Genomic DNA, 21796 nt, shown 5'->3' on the forward strand with positions numbered 1-21796 from the left:
CAAGCTCAACAGCAAGAGTGAAGTTTGTTTTAGGTTGGATAGTTGACAGTTGAATTATATATATAGAAAAAATATATATACTGTATAAATAGGAAGAATTTATATATGTATATGTGTGTATGTATATATATATATATATACATACACACACACATATAAATACACAAACATATACATATAATCTGGTAAGAGTAATATTGTGCATCACTTTTTCAACAGCCACACACTTTTCTACCACACTAAACCAGACATTTCCAAGAGATATATCTGATAAATGAACCACAGCTTTTATGCATGTTACTTAAATCTCTTAGATTAGGAGAGAACTGTATTGTTTCCTCTTTTTATGTGACCACATTTTTATTGGTTTATCCATTTTCCCTTTAACAACATTGTGTCTGTATTGTTTCCATTGTCATTCATTATCTACTGATGTATCCTCCAGATGAGGCGCCAGCTCCATGCGACCCTCAGGTCACAGGTCACCAGTCCATTGCACAGGGGCCAAACCATGTCATGTCACCCAGAGTTGTGGTAATGCCCTATATGACAAAATTATTTTATATTCAAGATAAAATGTCTCTACAATCATATAATGAGATTATATTAAATAATGACAGCAGAATAACCAGTTATTGGTTGTCTATATCTATGTGGCCCTGTGATGAACTGGCAACCTGTCCAAGGTATATCCCCTCTTTCATCCTGTCAGCTGGGATTGGCACGACTCTCATGTGGATGACGTGAGTGAGACAAACAAAATAATTAAAAATGGTATTTATTTATACGTATGTTACGATTTCATTAAAAATCTTTCAATCAGCAGAGAAAACAGTGAAACTGTGTTTCCCTCTTGTAATACAATGTAACATACATCATATAAACCCAAATACACACTGTATGCTAAAGTCTTGAGGCCAAAGGACAATAAATACTGTAAAACAAAAGCAGGACATTTATAAAGATGGAAGTCCTTGGTATCAAACATGATTAAGTTTCACTGATCACAGCTGCAGTACTTGGCATGTGATATTCAGATATGTGTTGCAGCAAATTGGAATAATAACATAATACTGCTACAGCATAAATCACCATATAAAGTTGTTATTGGTCACTGGTGTTAATGTACATGTCACAGCAGACACAGAAAAATATTAATTTCAAGTCACATTTAAGTCGCATATTCTTTGGCAAATTATAATCAACCATTAAAATCAACAGCTAGTCACTAACTCTGTATACTGCATGTGTTTGGTAGATAACACCTCTATATCGGCTGTATACAGAAGGTTCATCAAAACTTACCGCAGAGTAAACGACTCTTCTTTAATAACGTTAAATTCTTCTTTTTAACTGGGAAGGACTGCTACAAGTCATTTTTCTAATTGTTTTTGCGATTTTTCTGTGATTTGCTGATCCTGCAATTGACACACAGGTCTATGAAATTCACTAATAGCAACTTTTGCCACTGCACCTACACATGCTGTCAGTGACCCTGTCATGCTTTGTGCAACGGTTTTGTTATTTTTCCTAGAAAAAAAAGCTGCCGCTTATCTGAATGAAGCAAAAACCACAAAATAGCTGATTCTAAAAGTGAAATATCCACTTTATAATACAAAAAAAAGTTCTTATTTAAACTTCAGAAAGGTGAATCAAATGCAAATGAAGTGTTTTATATATATATCCAGTATATATGTATATATATATATATATATATATATATATATACATACATACACACACACACATCTTTAATGTATATTTCCTGTCCATGGATAAGACAACCCAAGACACCTGATCATGTAAACAACACTGTTTTCTTTAAACAAAACAGTATGCTGTATTTTAAACAGTGTTCCCTTTTCCCTGATACTAGTTTAGTTGACTAAATATTATGCTCTGACTGAGGAAATCATAAGATGACGACGAGTGACAGGACTGGTGCGTCATCAAAAGGAAAAGCAAATGTGGGTGACAGTGCAGCATTGGGCCAACTCAACATTGACCAGCCATTAAAGTCGTTGATGCACATTTCAGCAAAGTCTGTCACCAAACATGATGATCTAGTCCAATGGTGCGGAACCCGACTCCTGAACTGGAACACCGACAGTTTCAACGTGTGGCAGTGAGACAGAGGAAGTCTTGTTTTCTGGGTCCTGCAGTGAGGAGGAGGCAAGTTTAATTCAGAAATAATCACATTTACATTTATACATATATATACACTGTATAAGCAGCCAAAACAAAAGAGGGTGAGATAAACGCAGCTGTGTTAATATTGTCCACAGTGTGTCAGTTGAGTATACAAAATGTCTGAACGGTAACAGATTATATAAATATAAATCTATTTTGTAATTCATTTATGGTTATAGAACATAATTAAATTCATACTACCAACCAACAGGGGCATATGTACGAGTTCTGGTGTGGCAGAGAAACAAATAGGACAAATATAAAAAAATATCCACAACACAGTAAAAGTATAAAAATGATCTAGTTAATAAAACATTTACCAATTTGTGAAGCACGTGACTGTCCCATTAGTGCATGCACAATGTTGAAGCAGTAAACATAACAAAGATAAGAGGCACTATCAAAGAAAATTATCAAGAAAATTTAGATTTACTTTTCATGTCTTAAAGAAAAAGCTCACCTTTACATCTGCTGGTGAAGGACATCTCTTTGCTGGCTGAGGTTTGAGTGCTGAATGATCTTTGCTGGGCTCATCCTGAGAACGGTTTTCACTCACTTTGACAGGTTTCGCCTTTGGCTCAGATGAATCGGACCGAGTGGATATAGTCTCTTCTGGGGCTGTCTCAGCAGCAACACCACTAGCACTCGCTGCAGCTGGTTGCTGCTCATTTGAATCTAAATCAGCAGAGAGATCGGGATTTCCTTCCCACTGCTCAGAATCCGTCTCATCCTCACTGTGGGAAGGGTCAGCAGCTAACAGTGTCTCCACAAATACCTGACCTTGTTCTTCTCTGGGCCTGTTGGGTTGCTGCTTAAGAACCTGATGCCTGTGCAACCTGCCATCATTGGCTCGCTGCCTTGGACGTCGCTGTTGAATATCTAATTCTTCCAAATGCTCACGGCCCTGGATCCTCTGGAACTGAGGCTGCGGTGGCTCCACTTCTGGAGGAGGTGGATCTCGTCGAGGGCGGCGGAGAGGTGCAGTGATTCCATGCTGAAAGACTGCCTGCATGCTTCCATACATTAATACCTGTAGAAGAGTCAAAATAATATGAAAGTCTAGAGACAATATATAGGTTCACGTTTAAATGTATTGCAACTTTTAACAGAATTTTCAAAAATCAAAAATTAGGTGATAAAAAAGGCCTTTTTCCTCTGGTACTAAGTCAAGGAATGTTGTGGTTCCTCATTAGTCCTCACCAAGTAATTCTTGTCCATCAAATCTGTATCTTTTTACAGTGTATGAAGGGGGAAGACATGCAGCAGAGTTAAAATCGAACCCGAGTCACTGCAATAGGACGTTTGCCCCATGGGGCGCCTGCTCTATCAACTAAGCTGTCCAGTTTCCATTTACCCTTTAAACAATAATTCATGCACATGTTTGAGCATATATGCAGGCTGATGGATTTTATTTATTGTGTTTAAGTGTGAATTTATGAAGGTTCCTTTTTTATATATATATATAAAGGGTCCTTACCACAATGGAGAGCATGATTGTGAGGAGAACTGGAATCTGTAGCGTAACAGGCAGATCTTTGAGGAGGGCTCGAAGAAACTCACTTATTCCCTGTCCAATGTGCTTCAGTGGTTCAGTGAATAAAGTTGTGATGGTCATTAAGAGTGGCTTAACAGAGAGAGAGAGGGAGGGGGAGAGAGGTTAAACCTGAACTATTTCAATGTAAATAGAGAAACTAAAAACACAGATGTTAAGTACTAAGGTTTAGGTAGACTTGAGGAGTTGAACGGAACCAAATCTATGTGACATACAGTACTGATTAAGTTTTCTTAATTGAGAATAGATAAGAGTAGACACTCAAAGGATAAAGAATACCAGCAGCGCAGTGACCTACCTTGTTTGGAGGCACCAGCAGAATGGGGTTGATCATGATTTTTTCATAGTATGTCTTACAAGGGTCATCTTGAAGAGTCAAGGTGCTTCTGAGCCACTCTACAGAAAAACAATGTGTCTGGCTATTAAAGCATGAGAGAGTGATATTGACTAAGACATTTGAACCAAAAAGTGTTAACATCTGAAGTAAATAGGGCCTGCACACTTTATCATGAGTTGACTGACGAGCGGCGAGCTGCATAAACTGCCGCTGTATGTGACTGTATCAGACTGAGTCTGAGCTTCGGTCATGGAGGACGTACTGGACAAATATTTTAATTAGGACGTGTCAGAATGGTCAGTCATGAGTTCTATTTGACCTTTTCTTAAAAATGTGTGTGTTTGTACGTCGGTGAAATATGGTCGCTGATTAAATACGCACCACTGATGTGAAGTGGTGCGAACACACAAACACACGTTTGCTGACTTTATCCGGCACATTAGCTTCATATATAAATTCCTCTGAGGCTGGAAGTTTGTGTAAAACACTGTGCTCCACTGTGCAGCCACGAACAGCAAACTTGTCCCTCCGCGTTGACGTAATACCACTCTTCCTCCCTCGCCTGCACTCTCACATTTTATAGGGACAAGGTGGTGCTAAGGTGGAGCTAAGGTGGAGCTAAGGTGGAGCTAAGGTGGAGCTAAGGTGGAGCTCTCGAAGTAAACTTACTGGTGGGGTGGTAACATTCGTGGTGAAATGCACATGCTGCCGTCAAAATGCGCAGGGAATTCAACATCGCATGTTTTGTCGCCTATACTTACACTAAGGGGGACCACGAAAAAAGGACTGAGTATTCTTTTTCCACACTTTGGCGACTGCTAGGGCCTCCAGAGTCCCAAATATAAGTATTAAAATTATTAAAAAGTTGATTTTACATAATATGTCCCCTTTAAAGGCCCAAACAGTCATTTTTATTTTAGGTTGTTTGTCTATATACAGTATGTGCCCCCCTACCCACATATATAGACAGAGATAGTCTGTGGATACTATGTCATTTATGATCCACTTGATTCCGACATACCTTTCAAATTATCGCTCCAGTCAATTCTTTTCACACCGGTGCATTTTGCACTGATGCCCTCCAACTTCACTATGTTGCTTTGGTGCTCAGCGAAGGCAATCTAGACAAAATAAATGTAATGGCATTAAAAACATTGCGTTGGTCTAATTAACAATATATCACAGCTACATAAAGAGCAAGGGGACTGAAAGAGCTAGATCCTCACCTTGTACAAATAAAACCAGTTCCAGGCCAAACTGATGATGAAGCAAATGGCAAATAGTCGTCTGAACTGCACGAACCAAGACACAATTGACCACAACTGAGTGCAAATGATGGCCATTAGGATCAGAACACACAGCATCACCTGAATCACAAACAGAGAGCAAAAACATGGGGAAATGAGGGAATGATAGCAGGAGCTTAGCACATAACCAAAGTATCTGTAAGTATTTTGATTAATTAATGAGCTCACTCTCAGTAGTGTGTCAATTTCCACACCAAAAGTGTCTTCAAAATGCCACTTCCAGGCCTCATAGTCATGATGTTTAAGATCCATTAGTATCTGACTGATAGCATCGTCAAGGGCCCCAGTTTCCCAGTTGTCTTCACCCTCCAGAAATGTCTGAATCTCTGTCATGGCTTGTCTTGACATTCTGATTTTAGCATCATAGAGGACATCTGATGAGTCACTGGGCTGAGGAGACAGTGAACAACAGGACTCATTACACTTTGGTATTCTTTACATTACTGAAGCAGGATTTTGTTTGAATTAACCTTCAAAAAAGGAGCATAAAACAACCACCTACCAAACCAACTCTTTGTATGTCCTTCAGGAGCCTGCTGAGGAATCTCTTGAACACTGGATTACATGTAGGCTGCTGTGAGATGAGCACAATCTTCTTCTTTTGTTCTTCAATCTGAATAAAAACAGAGCACAACATTTGTGATTCTGAAATCAAATTAACTAAGACATGCTTCTCATTGTAGCTCTGTAAACTCCTACAGTCATTCCTGTTTATTCTTGTCTCATATCAATGTTTTGTGCTTGTATCTTTGTTTATTTTCTTTAACAATGTAACTTTGAATTCTTCCGTTGCATTGTATAATTTTGTTGTATAACTTGCATGTATATGCAGGGCAACATTTTGAATGAGACCTATGCTCTTGATCATTTTCCCCTAGTGTAACCCATCTAACCCATCTAAAATAGAAACCCATCTAAAATAGAAACTAATATGGCATAAATATATAATATGAGATAAAAGATTTATTTTTTCTGCATGCTGCACATTTGTGTAGCAACTACACACATGTTGTTAAAATGGTCTAGGCAGTTCAGTTAATTAAAAGGGATTTACCTTCTTTTAATATTTCATCTCTTGGCTTCCTCCACGTTTATGTATAACTTAGTTATGTTGTGTGTAGTGTATGTACTTCCTACCTGTCTGTTTAGATCCTCTACTTTGCTGTTGCACAGCGTTGACTCTGCCTGACTCGGGTCGTCCTGCGTGTATTGTCTTCTTTTTGTAGTCACCTTGTCATAGTGTGCAGGCTGTGGGACACACGCACACGCACACGCGCACACACACACAGACACACAGCATTCATAGTGAGGACACTCAAGACAATGCATTCCCTAGCCCCTTATTGTAGTGACCACACGCTGGTATGAGGTTTTTAGATTCTTCCCTTATTGACAGCTGCACAACAGCAGCATCCCACTCATTCGAACGTGCGTTATATATCTCTCCAGTCTCGCGTGACCGCGTTACTTTGACTATCACATTAGAACACTACACCTTACCCTCGCCGGAGCAGGTACTAAAAATAGTACCTGGTACCATGTACTATGCAAGTGGAAACGCTACTTAGACCGTGCCGTGGCTCACCCAGTCTTAACCCCCCAAAAAGCCCCTTTAAGGGATGGCAGAACGTGGGACCAGTCAAAATGTCTTCACTCCACCTTAGGTGTATACGTTTTTTTAGTCCCCATAAAGACACACATACAACAAGACAAACACAAGACACAGTGTCTTCAGAGTATTCAAGGCAAAGCAAAGTTTGCAACGCACTTTGAGAAATTTAAGGTAACTGGAGTATGTAAACAAACGAGTACTGATACAAAACTAACAGAATTCAACTTTTGCTGTCGCTATAACAATGTTTTTTGTGAAAAGTTGACAGTAACCTCGGTGGACGTCTTCATGGTTTTGGTGCCTGAGTCGTAGTTGAGCATGTCGTAAGGATCGACCCAGTCGTCCATCCTCTGTCCGGTGACAGCCACAGATAACAGGACACACAGCAGCACAACAGAACCCATCCTGCGGGGAGAAGAGAGAGATTTCCCGAACGACTGTGTTTGTTTTCCGGTATAAGCCGTCTTCTTATTCTTCTTCTGCTTTTTCTTCTTCTTCTTCTTCTTTTTCTTACTCGTTGAGGGTTTCATGGCGGTTGGCAAACAACGATTTGGCGCATTACCGCCACCATCTGTTTTGGAGTGTGAATCGAAATGTACTATTTCTGCAAAATAAAAAAACCAATATACATATACATACACATGCCTATATACACATACATACATATACAACTTATACAAGTTACACCCAAATCTATATCCTATTTTTTTGCAATTAAGGTCTATTTAGCAGCCATATCTGCCTGCTAAAAAATATCTGGAAAAACTAAACAGCCAGACTCCTGTTTGCCGACTTCTCATCTGCATTTGCAATATCACATTCTGAAAAAACTCCACCACAAATTATACTGGACAGGTCATAGAGGTCTGGTTAACATCTACTCTGTCTTTCTTTAAATCTTAATTGTCTGCTTACCTCCACTTTTCATCCTCACTGCCACCAGGTGAAATGTACTAATGACAGTTCTCCTGCCTCTGCTGGTAAGGCCATCATCATGGACCAGCTCATCTTCAGGAGTTTGTGGAATGCCCTCCACAGCAAAACATGTTTCTGTCCAGTTAAGTGCAGTTCAAAGTTCTTCAGCACAGTGCAAAGCTCTCCAAACCAGTTCTTTATCTTAGGACATACTGAAGACTTTCCTTTCTTCCATTTCTAAACATTCCACCAGGCTGCACACTGAGTGCAGTTCATCCCTCCACAGAAAAAAAACAAAACTGCAGCTCAAAGTTCTATATTGCTTTGATAGTTAATGCTAACACTGATGCATAAAAGTCATAAAAGTTTGATGATAGTCACTTGACATCACACCCACTTGACTGGAAAACTTCAAACAAAAATAAAGAGACTGAAGAGACAAGAAAGCAGTTTTGAACTGCAACTTTGAACTGTGATAAGGAACTTCCAACTGTGGGGTGCAGCATTACATCGGTCAGCATACAGCCAAATTACTTGAACGTTCCTGAGTGGCTGTGGCTGTCACAAGTTTATCTGCAGCCAGCCATGTAGGAAAATACACTCTGGGTCACAGAAGCACAGGAATCCCCTTATCCAAAGAGACTGCATCTAAAACATCAGTGGTCATGGTCAGGTTATGGTTAGTGGGCATGTTTAATCCACTGGGTGTTTGTCCTGGCTGTGGCTGCAGAGGCCCTTCTTCTCACAAGAGCCACTTCAAGCGACATCAACCTTTGACACTCACTCATTGTATTACGTACGCAGGTTTTCAGAAAATGAAGAAAAAAAACATGGATGGCGACAGGACTGTACACAAAAAAAAGGCATAATTTCAAACTTAAGTATTTATTGCAAAGATGTGTCTTTAATATTTACAGAATACAATGAACACATACTTATGGTTGTATAAAACTTACAGTTCAGCTCTTCTATCAAACCACATGATTCAAAGAGCTCAAGGGAAATGATTTACATCTTCAGAAAGACGCAATTTAAACACCTGCACCGTAATATGGCCACATCAGGGCTCAGGTGCCCAGGGTTTTAAGGAACCTCAGCAAAGATTGTTGAAAAGAAAGTATTTGTATCAGTGAGCAAGTTCAAGTTCATTTTGGCATCTGTCTATCATACAAGAGCCAACACTATGGGACTTACCACACAAGGCTCCAACAAGAGCTCAGGCAATGTTTAACAGATAGAGACAGGTTTACAGGAACATCACAGGGTCAAACTCATTTTCCTTTTCCACCCCTTCCTCCTCCTCCTTTGCCACCCTTTGACGGTCTTCCCTTGCCTTTGCCTCCTTTTCCTTTGCCCCCCTTAGAGCGTTGCTCCTTCCTCTGCATTCCGCGCATGTCTTTCTTCATGCGACCGTCCACAACTTTGAAGACTCCCTTCAGGCCGGGGGGCCGTCTCACCTTCTTGCCGACTCCCTTTTTGCTCACAAGGTATGTGACTTCTCTCTTCTCCTTCCCCAGGCCTGCTTTTTTGTAGATACTGACAGAATGAAGAATGAGAATGAAATTGTTTTATTATACTGAAAGTTAAAGCGACACCGTGTCATTTCTTTTGGTGCAGCTACAACCGTAGCGGTGTAACATCATACCTCTTCAGCTGAGCCATCTTCTCCCTCTCAGAGATGTCCACTGTGTTGACAACGGCCTCTGCTTTCTTCTTTGCCTGATCCATCTTCTTCAGCATCTAGATGGGTCACACAGAAACTGACAAATGAAGATCCACAAAAATACTTTGACCCATGACAGATTCCAAGATACCACGTGAAAGGCTGCCTGTGGTCTGGACCCAGACAATTGCCACATTTTTATGAAGCATTTATATTTTAACTGACCGCTACATGACAGCTTTTCTAACCTCTACAGCACTGGACCAAGAAGTGCAAAAAGTACATGTGCTGTAAATTACCATGTGACGACAGTCGTATCAGTGAATTGCAGACTTGTTTCAAAGTAAAAGCCTCTCCTGAACTTACCCTCCTCTTCTTCCTGGCTTTGGCCTCAGCGACTCGTTTGATGGGTCTGGCATCAATCTCCTTCCACTTTTGTTTGTACTCCTCCACCATCTCTTTGGTGAGAGGTATAGGCTTCTTCCTGTGTCTGCGCTCGTCGTCAATAAACCACTCTGGTACTTCCCATGGCTCCTCAGAACTAGCAAACCTACAGAAGCAAAAAAGCCGTACTTATAACACTGTGTTATGTAGTAATTCATGTTTTATTTTTACATCTTTATCTAATAGTTGGACCAACTGACCCAAATACTGTAGATGTTATCAGTATAATAACAATTAAACATTTTAATTTAAATAACATCTTTTATTGTTCCTTCTGAAGATGAGAATCATGATAAATTTGGTGCATTGTGAAAATGGACAAATTATACTTTGGTGGGTGATATTACAATACTAAAGAGTTTATAAACTGAGATTGTATTATGTTACAACGTACACAAAGGGTAAATATTTCCCCACCATAGCTATACATTGCTAGTTTTTCTTAAGACGCTTATCAATAATAAGAAAATGACTGATATTCTTACTCCTCAACTAACAGAATCAGATAGAATGGGTGCACTTTGAACCATCACAAACCTATGAAAGGAGGTATCCACCAGGTCTCTGGCTCTTTTCTTAGATGTAGCAATCTGGCAGCCGAGGGCCAAACCTTCAGCATCAAGGATCCTGGCTTTCTTACCTGCGGAACACAAAACACTCTGACCTACAGGTAGATTTTTGCCATCTTTGATTCTGCATTGGCCAAGTACCATTACTGATAAAATGATGATTGACTACTCCTAAAGTTTGCAAATAAAACCTTTTTAATGGCAAAGTCACATTTTATGTTGTGCTTTCATGTATTCAATATTTGGTTTTATTTAAAATATTACGTTGTTAAATAAATGTTAATAGAAGTAATCAATGAATCAATTTTGTGAATCATTTGTTATTATTAAACCTATAATTGACATTTATCAGATATAGTAAAAAAAAAAGAAAATCAGCTAAACATTTCAACTAAAAGAAACAACCCATCATCACATGATGGCTGCCCTGATTTCTAAAGATGGACACAGTCGTTAGTCATAGAAAAACCCATATCGGACAATCTCCACTCACCCTATAGTGATTGTTGGATCAGAAACAAAGATTTCTCTTTAGCCAAATCTCTAATCAATAGAAAGTAAATGTTTGTCATTACTCACTGGTGCTTTCAACAGGAACAACCTGGAAGTCGTCATCTTCTGCGTCTCCCGACTTCCCACCAGCGCTCTTCGCCTGCTTCATCTTAGTAATCTCCCTGAAATTTATTTTGCAAAGTTAAGACTGGTTGTATATCAATTTAATTGTGATTTTAGGATTTAATTTATGTGAAATGTTAAAGCACAGAAAGCTGTACAGCAATAAAATGAAGTTTGGTCATTCGATTCACTACCCGTCTTAAAAACACAAACTGGACATGCAAAATAAATGAGGTTTTACTTCTCATCATCACTGCTGTCATCCGAGTCGCTGTCACTCTCCTCTTTAGCTTCCTGTGAAGGTCCTGCTTTTTCCTCTGGCTCAGCAGCTTCCTCCTCAGCTTTCCTCTTTTTGCTTTTTCCTATGAAAGATTCAAATTATTTTCAGTTCCAAATTGAGAACATGTTTTATTCTTGTAACTATAATAAGAAACATTATCAGCCACAACATTAAACCCTGTGCTTAATATTGTGTATTGTGTGCGCTTTTGGACCTTGCCGACTTTTGAGAAATTAAAGAGAAACAGAGGATGGTTGTTACCTGTCGTTTTGCTCTGGAGCAACTCAGTCTGCTGGAGTTCACTCTCTGCATCTCCTTCCAGGTCTATCTCTGAGAAGATGCCCTGCAGAGTAAACAGGCAGCACAGTTACAGGTTAGAGAGAAGTTATAGACCCAGAGCCCAAGCTGCCTATTTTTGGTGTCATTAAAGATTTTTCTTGAACCCAGACCTGAGCAGTCATTTTTTCCTAGTTTTCCCCTTAAGAATTGTTGTTGCTTTAAGGAAGTAATGGCTTGTTGAAAAACTTGATACACCAACTCATGGCTCGGTTGAAAACGTTCCTGGATTATTATGATAGCATATTCACTTGAAAAATATGTGACGTAATGAAGTCGCTTAGTAAATGCGACTGATGATCAAACTGTCACCATCCACCTGAACTATTTATGTTGCATTATGGGAGGAAACAAACAAACAAACCTTGCTAAACCACAGGTTGGTTTCTCGCTCTTTCTTCTCATCCTTTCCCTCCAGCTCCACCAGCAAACCACTGTCCTGTCCTTCATCATCCTCCTCTTCCTCTGCAAATTTTACTCTGAAAAACAAATGCATAAATTACCAGATAATGAACACAACATTTTTAAGATTACTGAGGGCATCTCTCTCTTTTTTTTTAATACTATATAATTAAAGGTAAACTCAAAACTTAAGAATAGTTTAATCAACCATTAAAAAACCAATGAGTTTCTTAATATTGGATTTTAACATTGAGGATGAGCCTCCACACAAAACATTTTTAACCTCAGGCTTCATATAGGGTCAGAGTATCTGTTCTGGAAATAATGATGTCATTATGGAGACAAGTAGGACGAACTGCCCCTGAAGACTCAACAATCATCTTTACTAGTGTCCGAGGTTTGTGGTCTGAACAGATACTCACTTCTTCTTATTTGGTGCTTTCTTCTCCAAATCTGCCTGTCTCTGCTCCACCTCTTCCAAGTCCTCATCATCCAAATCAGATGCCAGGGACATTTTATCTGCCTCATCATCATCCTCAGACAGGTGCATGTCATCTTCTCCGTCTGCTAGAGTATCTGCGGTCTGCATGTCTCCCTTGGATATATCAGCCAGCACCTGATAGAGAGGTTAACACCAAAGGAACATCCTGTTGGTATTGGTATCAAACATGTGCTGCTGCTCTATGTAAATTGTGGTGGTTCAAAAGGTCTGCTGATCTGCAGACTCCAATCAGAGCAGAGCAGGTTGGATTCAGTCTTCAACATGAGTTACCATGGTGATGTAGCACAGTGAGCAAGTAAGTTATAAAATTTGAGTGTGACAAAACCCCACCGGTGAACCTCAGAGTGTAAAAAAAAAAAAAAAGGCAAAGTAGGCGGTTCATTACGTTTTTCTTCTTGATGGAGGTGAGGGAGAACAGGGATGTGTCATTGTCGTCGGCAATGGAGACACCTGGCAGGTCCATCTTCAGTTCCACTCTCTCCCTCTGCTTCCTCCGCTCCTTTAGCAGCTTCCTCTTCTTCCTGATGGAGCATAATGGTGGTACAAACTAAGACCAAAGAGCATGATCATGTTCCCCATCAAGGGAAATACCTTCACATTGCCTTTGTACTTCACCACCAGGTCTGTGAAGTGTGTTGCAAGTTAAAACTGTTCATAGAGAAAAACGTTATTAGTGTAAAGATGATTAAAATAAGACATTACCTTTTGAGCTCAGCTACCTCTTCAGCTTTCAGCTCTGCCAGTTTCTGCACCATCTCTTCCTCTTCATTCTCCTCCTCATCTACATCATCTTTTTTCTTGTCTGGTTCTGCGTCTGAATCTTCATCAGAACTTATGCTGAAACCAAAGCATACAGAGCTGTTGAGGTGCTTTGTCACAAATCCTTGTAAAGACACAACAACTAAGTTTTAGTGGCTCTTTTTACCTGACATCCTGGTCAAGCTTTTTGGCTGCTTCCTTCAGTTTCTTGGCCAGATATTTTCGCAGCTTGGACCTCCAGCTCAGTAGCATGCTGCAGACATGAGGATAGCGTAAGGTTCCTGAACTTTATCTGCATTATTATTTATAAAAAACAACGCTCTGATCTGCCAATCTATTTTACTTTTTTATAAATAAATTGCAAACTGGGGGGTGGAGTGGCTCAGTGGTTAAGACCGGTACCCTGTGTGCGAAAGAAATCATGGTCGCAAGTTCAACTCCACCCCTGGCTGATTGTACTCAATTCCGCTTTGGATGAAAGCTTCTAAATGCTAAATGACATGTAATGTAATGTATCTGCTGTTTTATTATATAGAAACCTTAGCAAACGCCATTAGATATGGGACTTACCGGAGTTCTTTACGCCCCAAGACTTTAATGTCACGACAACACAGCTTTATCTCATTACTGGTGGCTGCATGAGACTCCAGGTCTGGGTTGTCAAAGGAGATCTGAATTAAAGATGACATAGGGACAACAAGTGAGCTTATACTGCATGTATTCAAAAAACATTCTCAAATTCAAGTGAGAATTAAAATCTTAAACCATGTCTTGTTTTGCTCCCAAGCAGATAATCGATATGGCTGTCACAGTAACCACAAAAATGTGCGATTAGAACTAGCCAATCGTCAAAAAGACACCACAGAATGTGACCTCACCTTGTATTTAGACCAGTTCAACGATGGCAACTGCACTGGTGGCTAAACAAGTGGTGTGGTCCTTAAAGAGCAACAGTGTGAGCTGCTGATGCGAACATACTATTGTGTTGACTATTGACAACGATTCACTGGACATACACTTGTTTAATTGATCATAGCATTCTTCCTCGGTTGGCAACACTGGCTAATTCACCATCTTTACACACAAATGCATATATTATGGTTATTATAGCATAGCAGTTAGCTAAGCAAGCAATAGCTTCTCTCTCCCCTGCTTGCTCTTGGTTTGTGCACCAGATGTTTATTTGCTATGCTTAAGACAGTGTATGTGAACAGTTGTGTTGCTCTTTCTCCATAGAGTGACCTTTGTGCCAGGATACATGCCATACATTTACAGCTCACATATATTGGGACCATTTATGAAAGAATATGCACAGATTAAAAAGGACACATATCTCACCTCATTGGCTTTGCTCAGGAAGTCCACAGGATTGTCAGCTTTGAGAAATGAAGTCACTGTGAAGCTGTGGTAGAGTGTCAGATCACCATCAGTGTATCCCTCCGCCTTGAACAGAACAACTGCTTGGTCAGTAAAGTCATGATATAATTTAGGCTGTGTGTGGGTGAGAACTACTGCACCACATTTACACTATCGAGTTAATTACAGGAAATTATAAATCAAGTTCGACATCCACACAGCGACTCAACAGATCTGTTACACACTGTTACCTTTGGCTTCTTGACAGGAATAAGCTCCTTCACGGTTTTGGCCTGCACTTCCACCTCTTTGAAAGCATGTTTGGGATCAAAGAACTTACTGTCGATTTTGTCCGGGGCAACAAAGCCTGTTAAAGTAAAACAAACAGGCTTTAGATATGATCTGCAAAAGGTGATTAAAATATAGACTCCAACTTTACAAACAAAAAATCCAGAGGGTTGCTAACTGACCCTGACAGACGACAAAGATCTCAGCAGACTCGTTCCTGGATGCCTGTGGCTTTGTGGCCTGCACCTTCTTGAAGAACTGCTGGAAGATCCAGATCAGTGGCTGGTAGTCTTTGGACCGGAAGACCTTTGTCACAAAAGTGCCACCTTTGGTGAGAAACTCACAAGCCAGTTTCAGAGCCATAAGAGTCAGATGAGCTGGTGGTGATGAGAGGGACAGAAAGAGATTATTGAGCTGTTCAGTTCAAATACCATCTACTATAACACAAGTATGAGCCTTTTATAAAATACACAAGACAAAATAAACAAGAGAAGATATTGCAAAAAAGTTTCCTAAATAATATACAAATGTGGCAGGTCCAAACATCTAAAACCACCATCACGTTCAAAGCTTTGTCAGATTTTTGGACTTTTCCTTTGAAGGTTGTTCATAATAGATTTGTAATATACCAGTTTTCTTTCACATATGTGGCCATTAACTTCTTCAAGGATAATCTTTACAAATTGGAAGCAATTTCAGACATTTGACATTTCACATGGTCCCATGTCACTGTCATAGAGTCAGCACTCACTTGTTAGATAAGACCTACATGTCATGTTTCTAAAAATGAACAATATCAGATTACAAATACTTTTGAGTAATGCATATAAAATATGGCTTGTCTGACAGTTCTCATATAAAATGTTCATACAGCATTCAAAAACTGATTTGGACATTGTCTACCATGGCAGAAGCATCCTGGTGAGCCCTTATGATTCCATCAAGGTTTCTGTCCTTAAACATTTGCTTTAGGTGTACTTACCTTGTGAAAATGCATCATGTTGCCAGTTGGCTCCAACATTTGGCGCTCCATCATTTAACACAACATCAACCTTCCATGTCTGCAGCTCCTTTCGCAGAGCCTGCATAAGAGAGATAATTTCTCAGTTGTCAAGAACAACCACTGTATAGTCTGTGATTTTAGAGCAATATACAGTATCTTCGTAAAACAGCATCACATTCCAGATGAAAAAAACCCTACTTGTCCATGTTTTATTAAATTTCTTAAACTAACCAATCAGACCCACTGTCCTCTGCAGTAGCTGTCTCACCTGTCTGCATTTCTCACTGGTGATGTCTTCTTGCAGCGCCACCACATTTGGAATTGGCTTGATGGGCACCAGGTCAACACCTGACAGGAGGTAATAATTACTAACACACTCATTTTCAAATTTCAGAAATACCTTATAATAGAGTAAAACAACTGTTTCTATTTCTTTTATTTTACTTGATTAAAAGAGTTAATTACATTAAAACCATTAATATGACAGTTAGGACTATTTTATAATTTGGACATTTTCTGAAATTATGCACTGAGTCCACTGGTAAGATTTAACAGTAACCAAGATGCAAAATAATTCAAAAAAATTCTGAATCACAGAAACATGAGAATTATGTATGGAAAACTGAAAAAGGTCAAAATAAGAACACTGGACTCACCGATAATGAGACTTGAAACGGGCATAAACTTTGACGCTACCTGTAACCTACAGAGAGAATTGTATTCATCAGTCTGAGAGACCATTAATTTCTTATAATGTAATACAAATGTACTCACTTGACATTTATTCAGAATAGCCTTTATTGTCATTGTAGAAAATACATCGAAATTGAGTATAGCTCTTTGTACGTCAACATTAAATGATTATATGTAATCAAACAGATAATTATATATTAAAATATATCATGTTTTAATATAAGATAAGTGTTATTTATTTATAAGTAATAAATTACCACCCAATGATAGATAACAACTCTATATAGGAGGTACAGTTTCATCTCAAAACAACGCCATTACAAAAGTAAGGTCTCTTCCTGTGCTAGTCTCAAAACAATTAAAATCTGAGCGTTTAATAGACACGATGTTAACATGTTCACACGAGGGCTTTAAATGTTTGCATTTGACACAGAAGTATGTTCAGTGATCGGGTGTTGACAGCAGCTCACCATCCTCCGGGAGCAGCGCACAGGTCGACCAGAGCTCTGGCTTTCTGCAGAAACTGAAATTTACGGTTGAGTTGGATGAGTTTAAAGGAAGAACGGGAGCGATAACCTGGAAAAGAAGAGGCACAGATGAGCGAGTCAACTAGCACACATGCTAACGCTAATATCTCCCTCAAAGTAATGTACCCGTTTCTTTGGCCAGGTGGTAGAATTTATCTTTCCGGCTCTTTCCGACTTTAAGTTTCTTCCCCATGTTTGTGGCTGCGGTTGTATAAAGGACTCAAACACGGATAATGTCACACTTAAACTACGTCCATGAAAACAACACGTGTGACTACTGCCTCGGCGCCGGATATTCACGTCGTGCCGATTTTCTTCTTCTATGGTTTTGTTTCCGTGGTTTACAGGACACTACCGCCACCTGCTGTCTGAAAAGTCCTACTTTTAAATGCACGTGGAAAAAAGGCATCCCAGGATTGTGCTCCTTCAGACTGGAACACTCTACACACTATACAATGAATTTTTATTCTGAAGCATTTATAATCTAAATATAAAATGTTTCTGTCGTTAGGCTCTCCAATGTCTGTTGTTGTCTTTGTTGATGAGTGTGTGTTGCTGCTGCCTCGTGGCCAGAACACCCTTCGAAAAGAGATTTGCAATCTCAATGGGATTATCCTGGTAAAATAAATAATAAATAATATTTTTTTAGTGTTGGCAGTACTTTCTACATGATACACCTGTAGTTCACTATATTTTACAGCCATGCTTATGATGATATTTTTCAAACTAACTCTTGAAGTGATAGCATTTAATGCACTTATGTAGTTCAAGAATGATTAAGAATGATTTTGTTATTATATGATAATGTAATGATAATGATCCCTGAATGAAGCATATTCATTGACACTGAAAATATGCATTAGCTGCTGTTTACCCTTTACCATTAGTTGTATAGTTTACCCTATACGACAGTAAATATGCAAAAGCAGTATAAGTCATTTTTAAAACAGAATCAGTCAAAAGTTGTAATGAAGCAGTGCAATGTAGTTATGCAGATTTGTTGTTAATTTCTTGTCTCCACCCCAGTAAGGAAGTAAAGGAATGTTTCTTTCTAGAAGAACAGTGTAAATGCCCTAATGATTACAGCTACATTCAAAACTGTCAGCTGTTATTTTGCTTTCTAGTTTGGTGCCTAGATTATTTAAAGCATAAAATATTGTACACTCACTAAAGATGGATAATTGTCAATATTAGATTTAATTTGATAATATGTTATTTGAAACACTGAAATAAGTGAATAAGTAACACATGTTTGCATTGTCATGCTTTATTTAAATTTGAATCATGGATAAATTTGAATGTTGGAAGATAACACCCCTCGGTGAAAAACAGCTGTCAGAAAGGCCTGTTTCTGGATCGTGTGTTTATCAATCCCAGGACAGAAAAGGCACTGGCTGCTGCCGAAACCAAACTGATGGCCCCAATCGCTCTTGTGGCCTGTGGACATGAAACAGATTTATTATGACAAAGAACAGCAGAGGTCTGTATTTTATTACATCTTAGTGATACAGCATAATTCACAATTGATAAGTGCATAATTATTGCTGCTCAAACCTTTTGTCTAAATCCTAACCACACTTGTTTCAAATTTAGTGCTGTGACTTGGTCAATGAGATTACATACAAAGTCCATGCAAAGATGCGAGAAGATTCCCCAGGTGATGCAAAGACCTGAAATTTGCATTGTTTTGTTCCTGCTGTCCTTAATTCTCATGACCCTTGGTCACAAAAGTCAATTTGTAGTGAGATTCCTCCAACATCCAACATCAATACATTTTAAAGCCAATATCTGATACAGCTCTTGTGCCGATAATATTGTGCATCACTATCTGTCTCATTTCTCTCCTCTTTAGGCTGTTTGTTGGGTTCACTTTCCTGAAGTGATGTAAGGAGGACAATGGGTAAAGGGTAATGCTAACTGCAGCAACAGCCAAAAGGTGACATTGCTGACAGCAGCTTTAATTATTCACTAATGTCCCCCGCACAAATGTTTAGCCCTGATGACAAATGAGAGATGAACAAAAAAAACAGTGTATACCTGCTCGGACACCCCCTCTCCGTAACGCAGAAGTGTTACAAAGTGCTCGCAGTTGCTTCCCAGTAAGTCGTACGACACCTCCTGGCCAATGAGGACTTGTGCTCGCTGGATGATTTCACAGATGGGCAGTGGTGTGTGGTTGTGGTCATACTTGTTGTTGACACGGTACGAGTCACTTCCCACTACTTCCTTTAGCAGCTGCATGCGCACGACTGCCTTCCTGCTGAAGACGGACTTCACACTGGACATGGCAGCTGTGTGGCTCTCATCTGGAGAAGAAGAGAGGAGCTTTAGTATTTATTTGAATATTGGAAACATTTTATATTTAGATTATAAATGCTTCAGAATAAAAATTCATTGTATAGTGTGTAGAGTGTTCCAGTCTTGGAAAAAAAAGCAAGGCAGTTAGTGACCTCTAATATTTTTGATTCAAAGAGAAAAGATGAGACAAATTGTTTCCATGTGTTGGCCCACTACACAAAACAACCTTTACAAGAAATACAAAGCTGATCTGGACAGTTTTCAGACGTTTACTTTAATCCTGTCAAAACAAAGCCTGCACCAAAACATCAAGTCCCTGTACGTGTAAATGTACGTGGCAATAAATACCAACTCTGATTCTGATTCTGATTATTATTTTGACTAACCAACGGGAGTTAAGTTGATGATGTAACCATCTCCCAGGTAGAGAGCCCAGTGCTGATAGGCTGGTCTGAAGATCTCAATGAGATCACCAGGTTGGGGGTCACCAGAGGGGTCAGGAAGGTCAGGGTCATTTGAGGCCATCTATGAAGAAAGGGACAGAAATACAGTTTTATTGAATTTCGTTTTAATGAAAGCTACAAGGAAAACATGGTCTACATGTGTATATTAGAAAAAAGACAGTATTAAAGACAATATTCAAAATATGGAATAATAGGAAATTATTTCAAATCCTTGTAAATCCTATACCTACTGCGTTCTATAGGAAGATGTATAAATGTTACTATTTATGTTAATTATAATTATTCAAATGACTACTGACTCACACATGTTCCCTTTTCGAGGTCAACAGGGTCATCCATACTCCATCAGGAACCAGACCAACCCAAACAAATAAAACAACAAGCCCACAGAGAAAGTACAAGTCCCGCACACTTACACTAGAGTTTTGTTGTTGTTTAGCCATCCCACATCATGCTTCCACAAATTCTGAAAGCAAATGAACACAAAGGATGTTGTTCTTCCACTGCACAGCACTGAATGTAAATCTGAAGACAAATAAAATATGAATACATTTTTCTATTTGTAGCAAAACGACCAAAAAGCCAAAAAAAATCCAAATTCTTATAGAAAGAGAATGCTAGCTGGGATTATTTTGACAATGTAAAGGTCACCTATACATACACAGACAATACAAACATAGGCTGTTGTGTCACGTACGCTGCCACAATAGCACTGACACAATGAGGAAGCTGACAGAAAAATAGTTGGAGCACAGGTTAGTTCACATCAAGAAAAACAGTACAACATAAAAAATAAGTTCCACAGTTTTAGTTGCGATTTTGTTTTTATGCATTGTCACAAATCACCACAATTATTAAAGTTTCAACATTTATGATTAGTCCTACATGCACACAGGTTTAGTTTGGATAGGATGAAATCTATATCTGCCCAGGAGAGCAGTTAGCATATCCATCTCATCATTAATTTAAGATGCTGAAGCCATGCCACTGAAAAGAGAATGTCAACAATTATGCAGAAATAACATATCAAATATAAACATATATAAAGGTATAAACACCTGTTTGGTCTCTTGTTGGAACTTTATAACACTGTGATGCTTTACTTACACATGACACCTGAGCAAGTGCAGGAAAAACACTTACCCAAACACCAGCAGCTTTTTCTTTCTCACCATCTTAATTCTCCATCATAAATCCACACATTATCATTGAAAAAAGCCCAGTAAGAAAAGAGAAAACGGATGAGCTCAGTTCCAGTTTTATGAGGCAATAAGATATCTTATCAAATATAGTGAAGCCAAACAGAGGCTGGAGATCCTGGTTGAGGAGTTTCAGTGTCCACTGCTCTGAATGATGTCCATATGCCACAGCTGCCAATGTCTCTCTCTCTCACTCACTCACTCACTCTCTCTCTCACACATACACACACACAGGTGACTTCCATTCATCTGGACAGCCTAAACAAAGCGTTATCCCTATTCTTAACCATAACCAGTTGATGCCTAACCCTAACCTTAACTAAACCACAATTAAAATCTTAATTTAACCAGTCCCTCAGAATTGTGGTTCTGTCTCATTAGGACCAGGTTCTGGTCTCCATGAGGAGTACTGGTCATGATCATAAAGATGAGGCTTTTGAAACAGCCTTCTGACGTCATAGACACGTGGAAATATGTGAAAACAT

The 21796-nt window shown here is 39.1% G+C and overlaps 3 protein-coding genes across 3 annotated transcripts; all 3 read right to left on the minus strand.

The window, feature by feature from the left end:
- Window positions 1–762: 762 nt before the first annotated feature.
- Window positions 763–7427, minus strand: clcc1 (chloride channel CLIC-like 1). Its single transcript, XM_044044980.1, has 10 exons — window positions 7271–7427; window positions 6524–6634; window positions 5889–5999; window positions 5555–5776; window positions 5306–5446; window positions 5101–5200; window positions 4041–4138; window positions 3668–3814; window positions 2651–3220; window positions 763–2156 (listed from the first exon to the last, which is right to left on the minus strand). The coding sequence occupies exons 1-10, from the start codon at window positions 7400–7402 to the stop codon at window positions 2064–2066; spliced, it is 1725 nt and encodes a 574-aa protein (XP_043900915.1). The 5' UTR covers window positions 7403–7427; the 3' UTR covers window positions 763–2063.
- A 1352-nt stretch (window positions 7428–8779) lies between these two features.
- Window positions 8780–17666, minus strand: ftsj3 (FtsJ RNA 2'-O-methyltransferase 3). Its single transcript, XM_044044854.1, has 21 exons — window positions 17477–17666; window positions 17294–17399; window positions 16787–16833; window positions 16399–16478; window positions 16110–16209; window positions 15310–15504; window positions 15091–15206; window positions 14822–14926; window positions 14054–14154; window positions 13650–13736; window positions 13427–13561; window positions 13110–13245; window positions 12645–12838; window positions 12185–12299; window positions 11746–11827; window positions 11446–11566; window positions 11169–11263; window positions 10558–10660; window positions 9943–10126; window positions 9559–9653; window positions 8780–9449 (listed from the first exon to the last, which is right to left on the minus strand). The coding sequence occupies exons 1-21, from the start codon at window positions 17541–17543 to the stop codon at window positions 9185–9187; spliced, it is 2529 nt and encodes an 842-aa protein (XP_043900789.1). The 5' UTR covers window positions 17544–17666; the 3' UTR covers window positions 8780–9184.
- Window positions 17667–18601: 935 nt separating this feature from the next.
- plaat1 (phospholipase A and acyltransferase 1) lies at window positions 18602–21500 on the minus strand. Its single transcript, XM_044044527.1, has 5 exons — window positions 21256–21500; window positions 20529–20578; window positions 20035–20173; window positions 19388–19656; window positions 18602–18787 (listed from the first exon to the last, which is right to left on the minus strand). The coding sequence occupies exons 2-5, from the start codon at window positions 20553–20555 to the stop codon at window positions 18686–18688; spliced, it is 537 nt and encodes a 178-aa protein (XP_043900462.1). The 5' UTR covers window positions 20556–20578; window positions 21256–21500; the 3' UTR covers window positions 18602–18685.
- Window positions 21501–21796: the final 296 nt, after the last annotated feature.

The sequence above is a fragment of the Solea senegalensis genome, linkage group LG14 (genome assembly GCF_019176455.1).
Source record: "Solea senegalensis isolate Sse05_10M linkage group LG14, IFAPA_SoseM_1, whole genome shotgun sequence".
Taxonomy (NCBI): domain Eukaryota; kingdom Metazoa; phylum Chordata; class Actinopteri; order Pleuronectiformes; family Soleidae; genus Solea; species Solea senegalensis.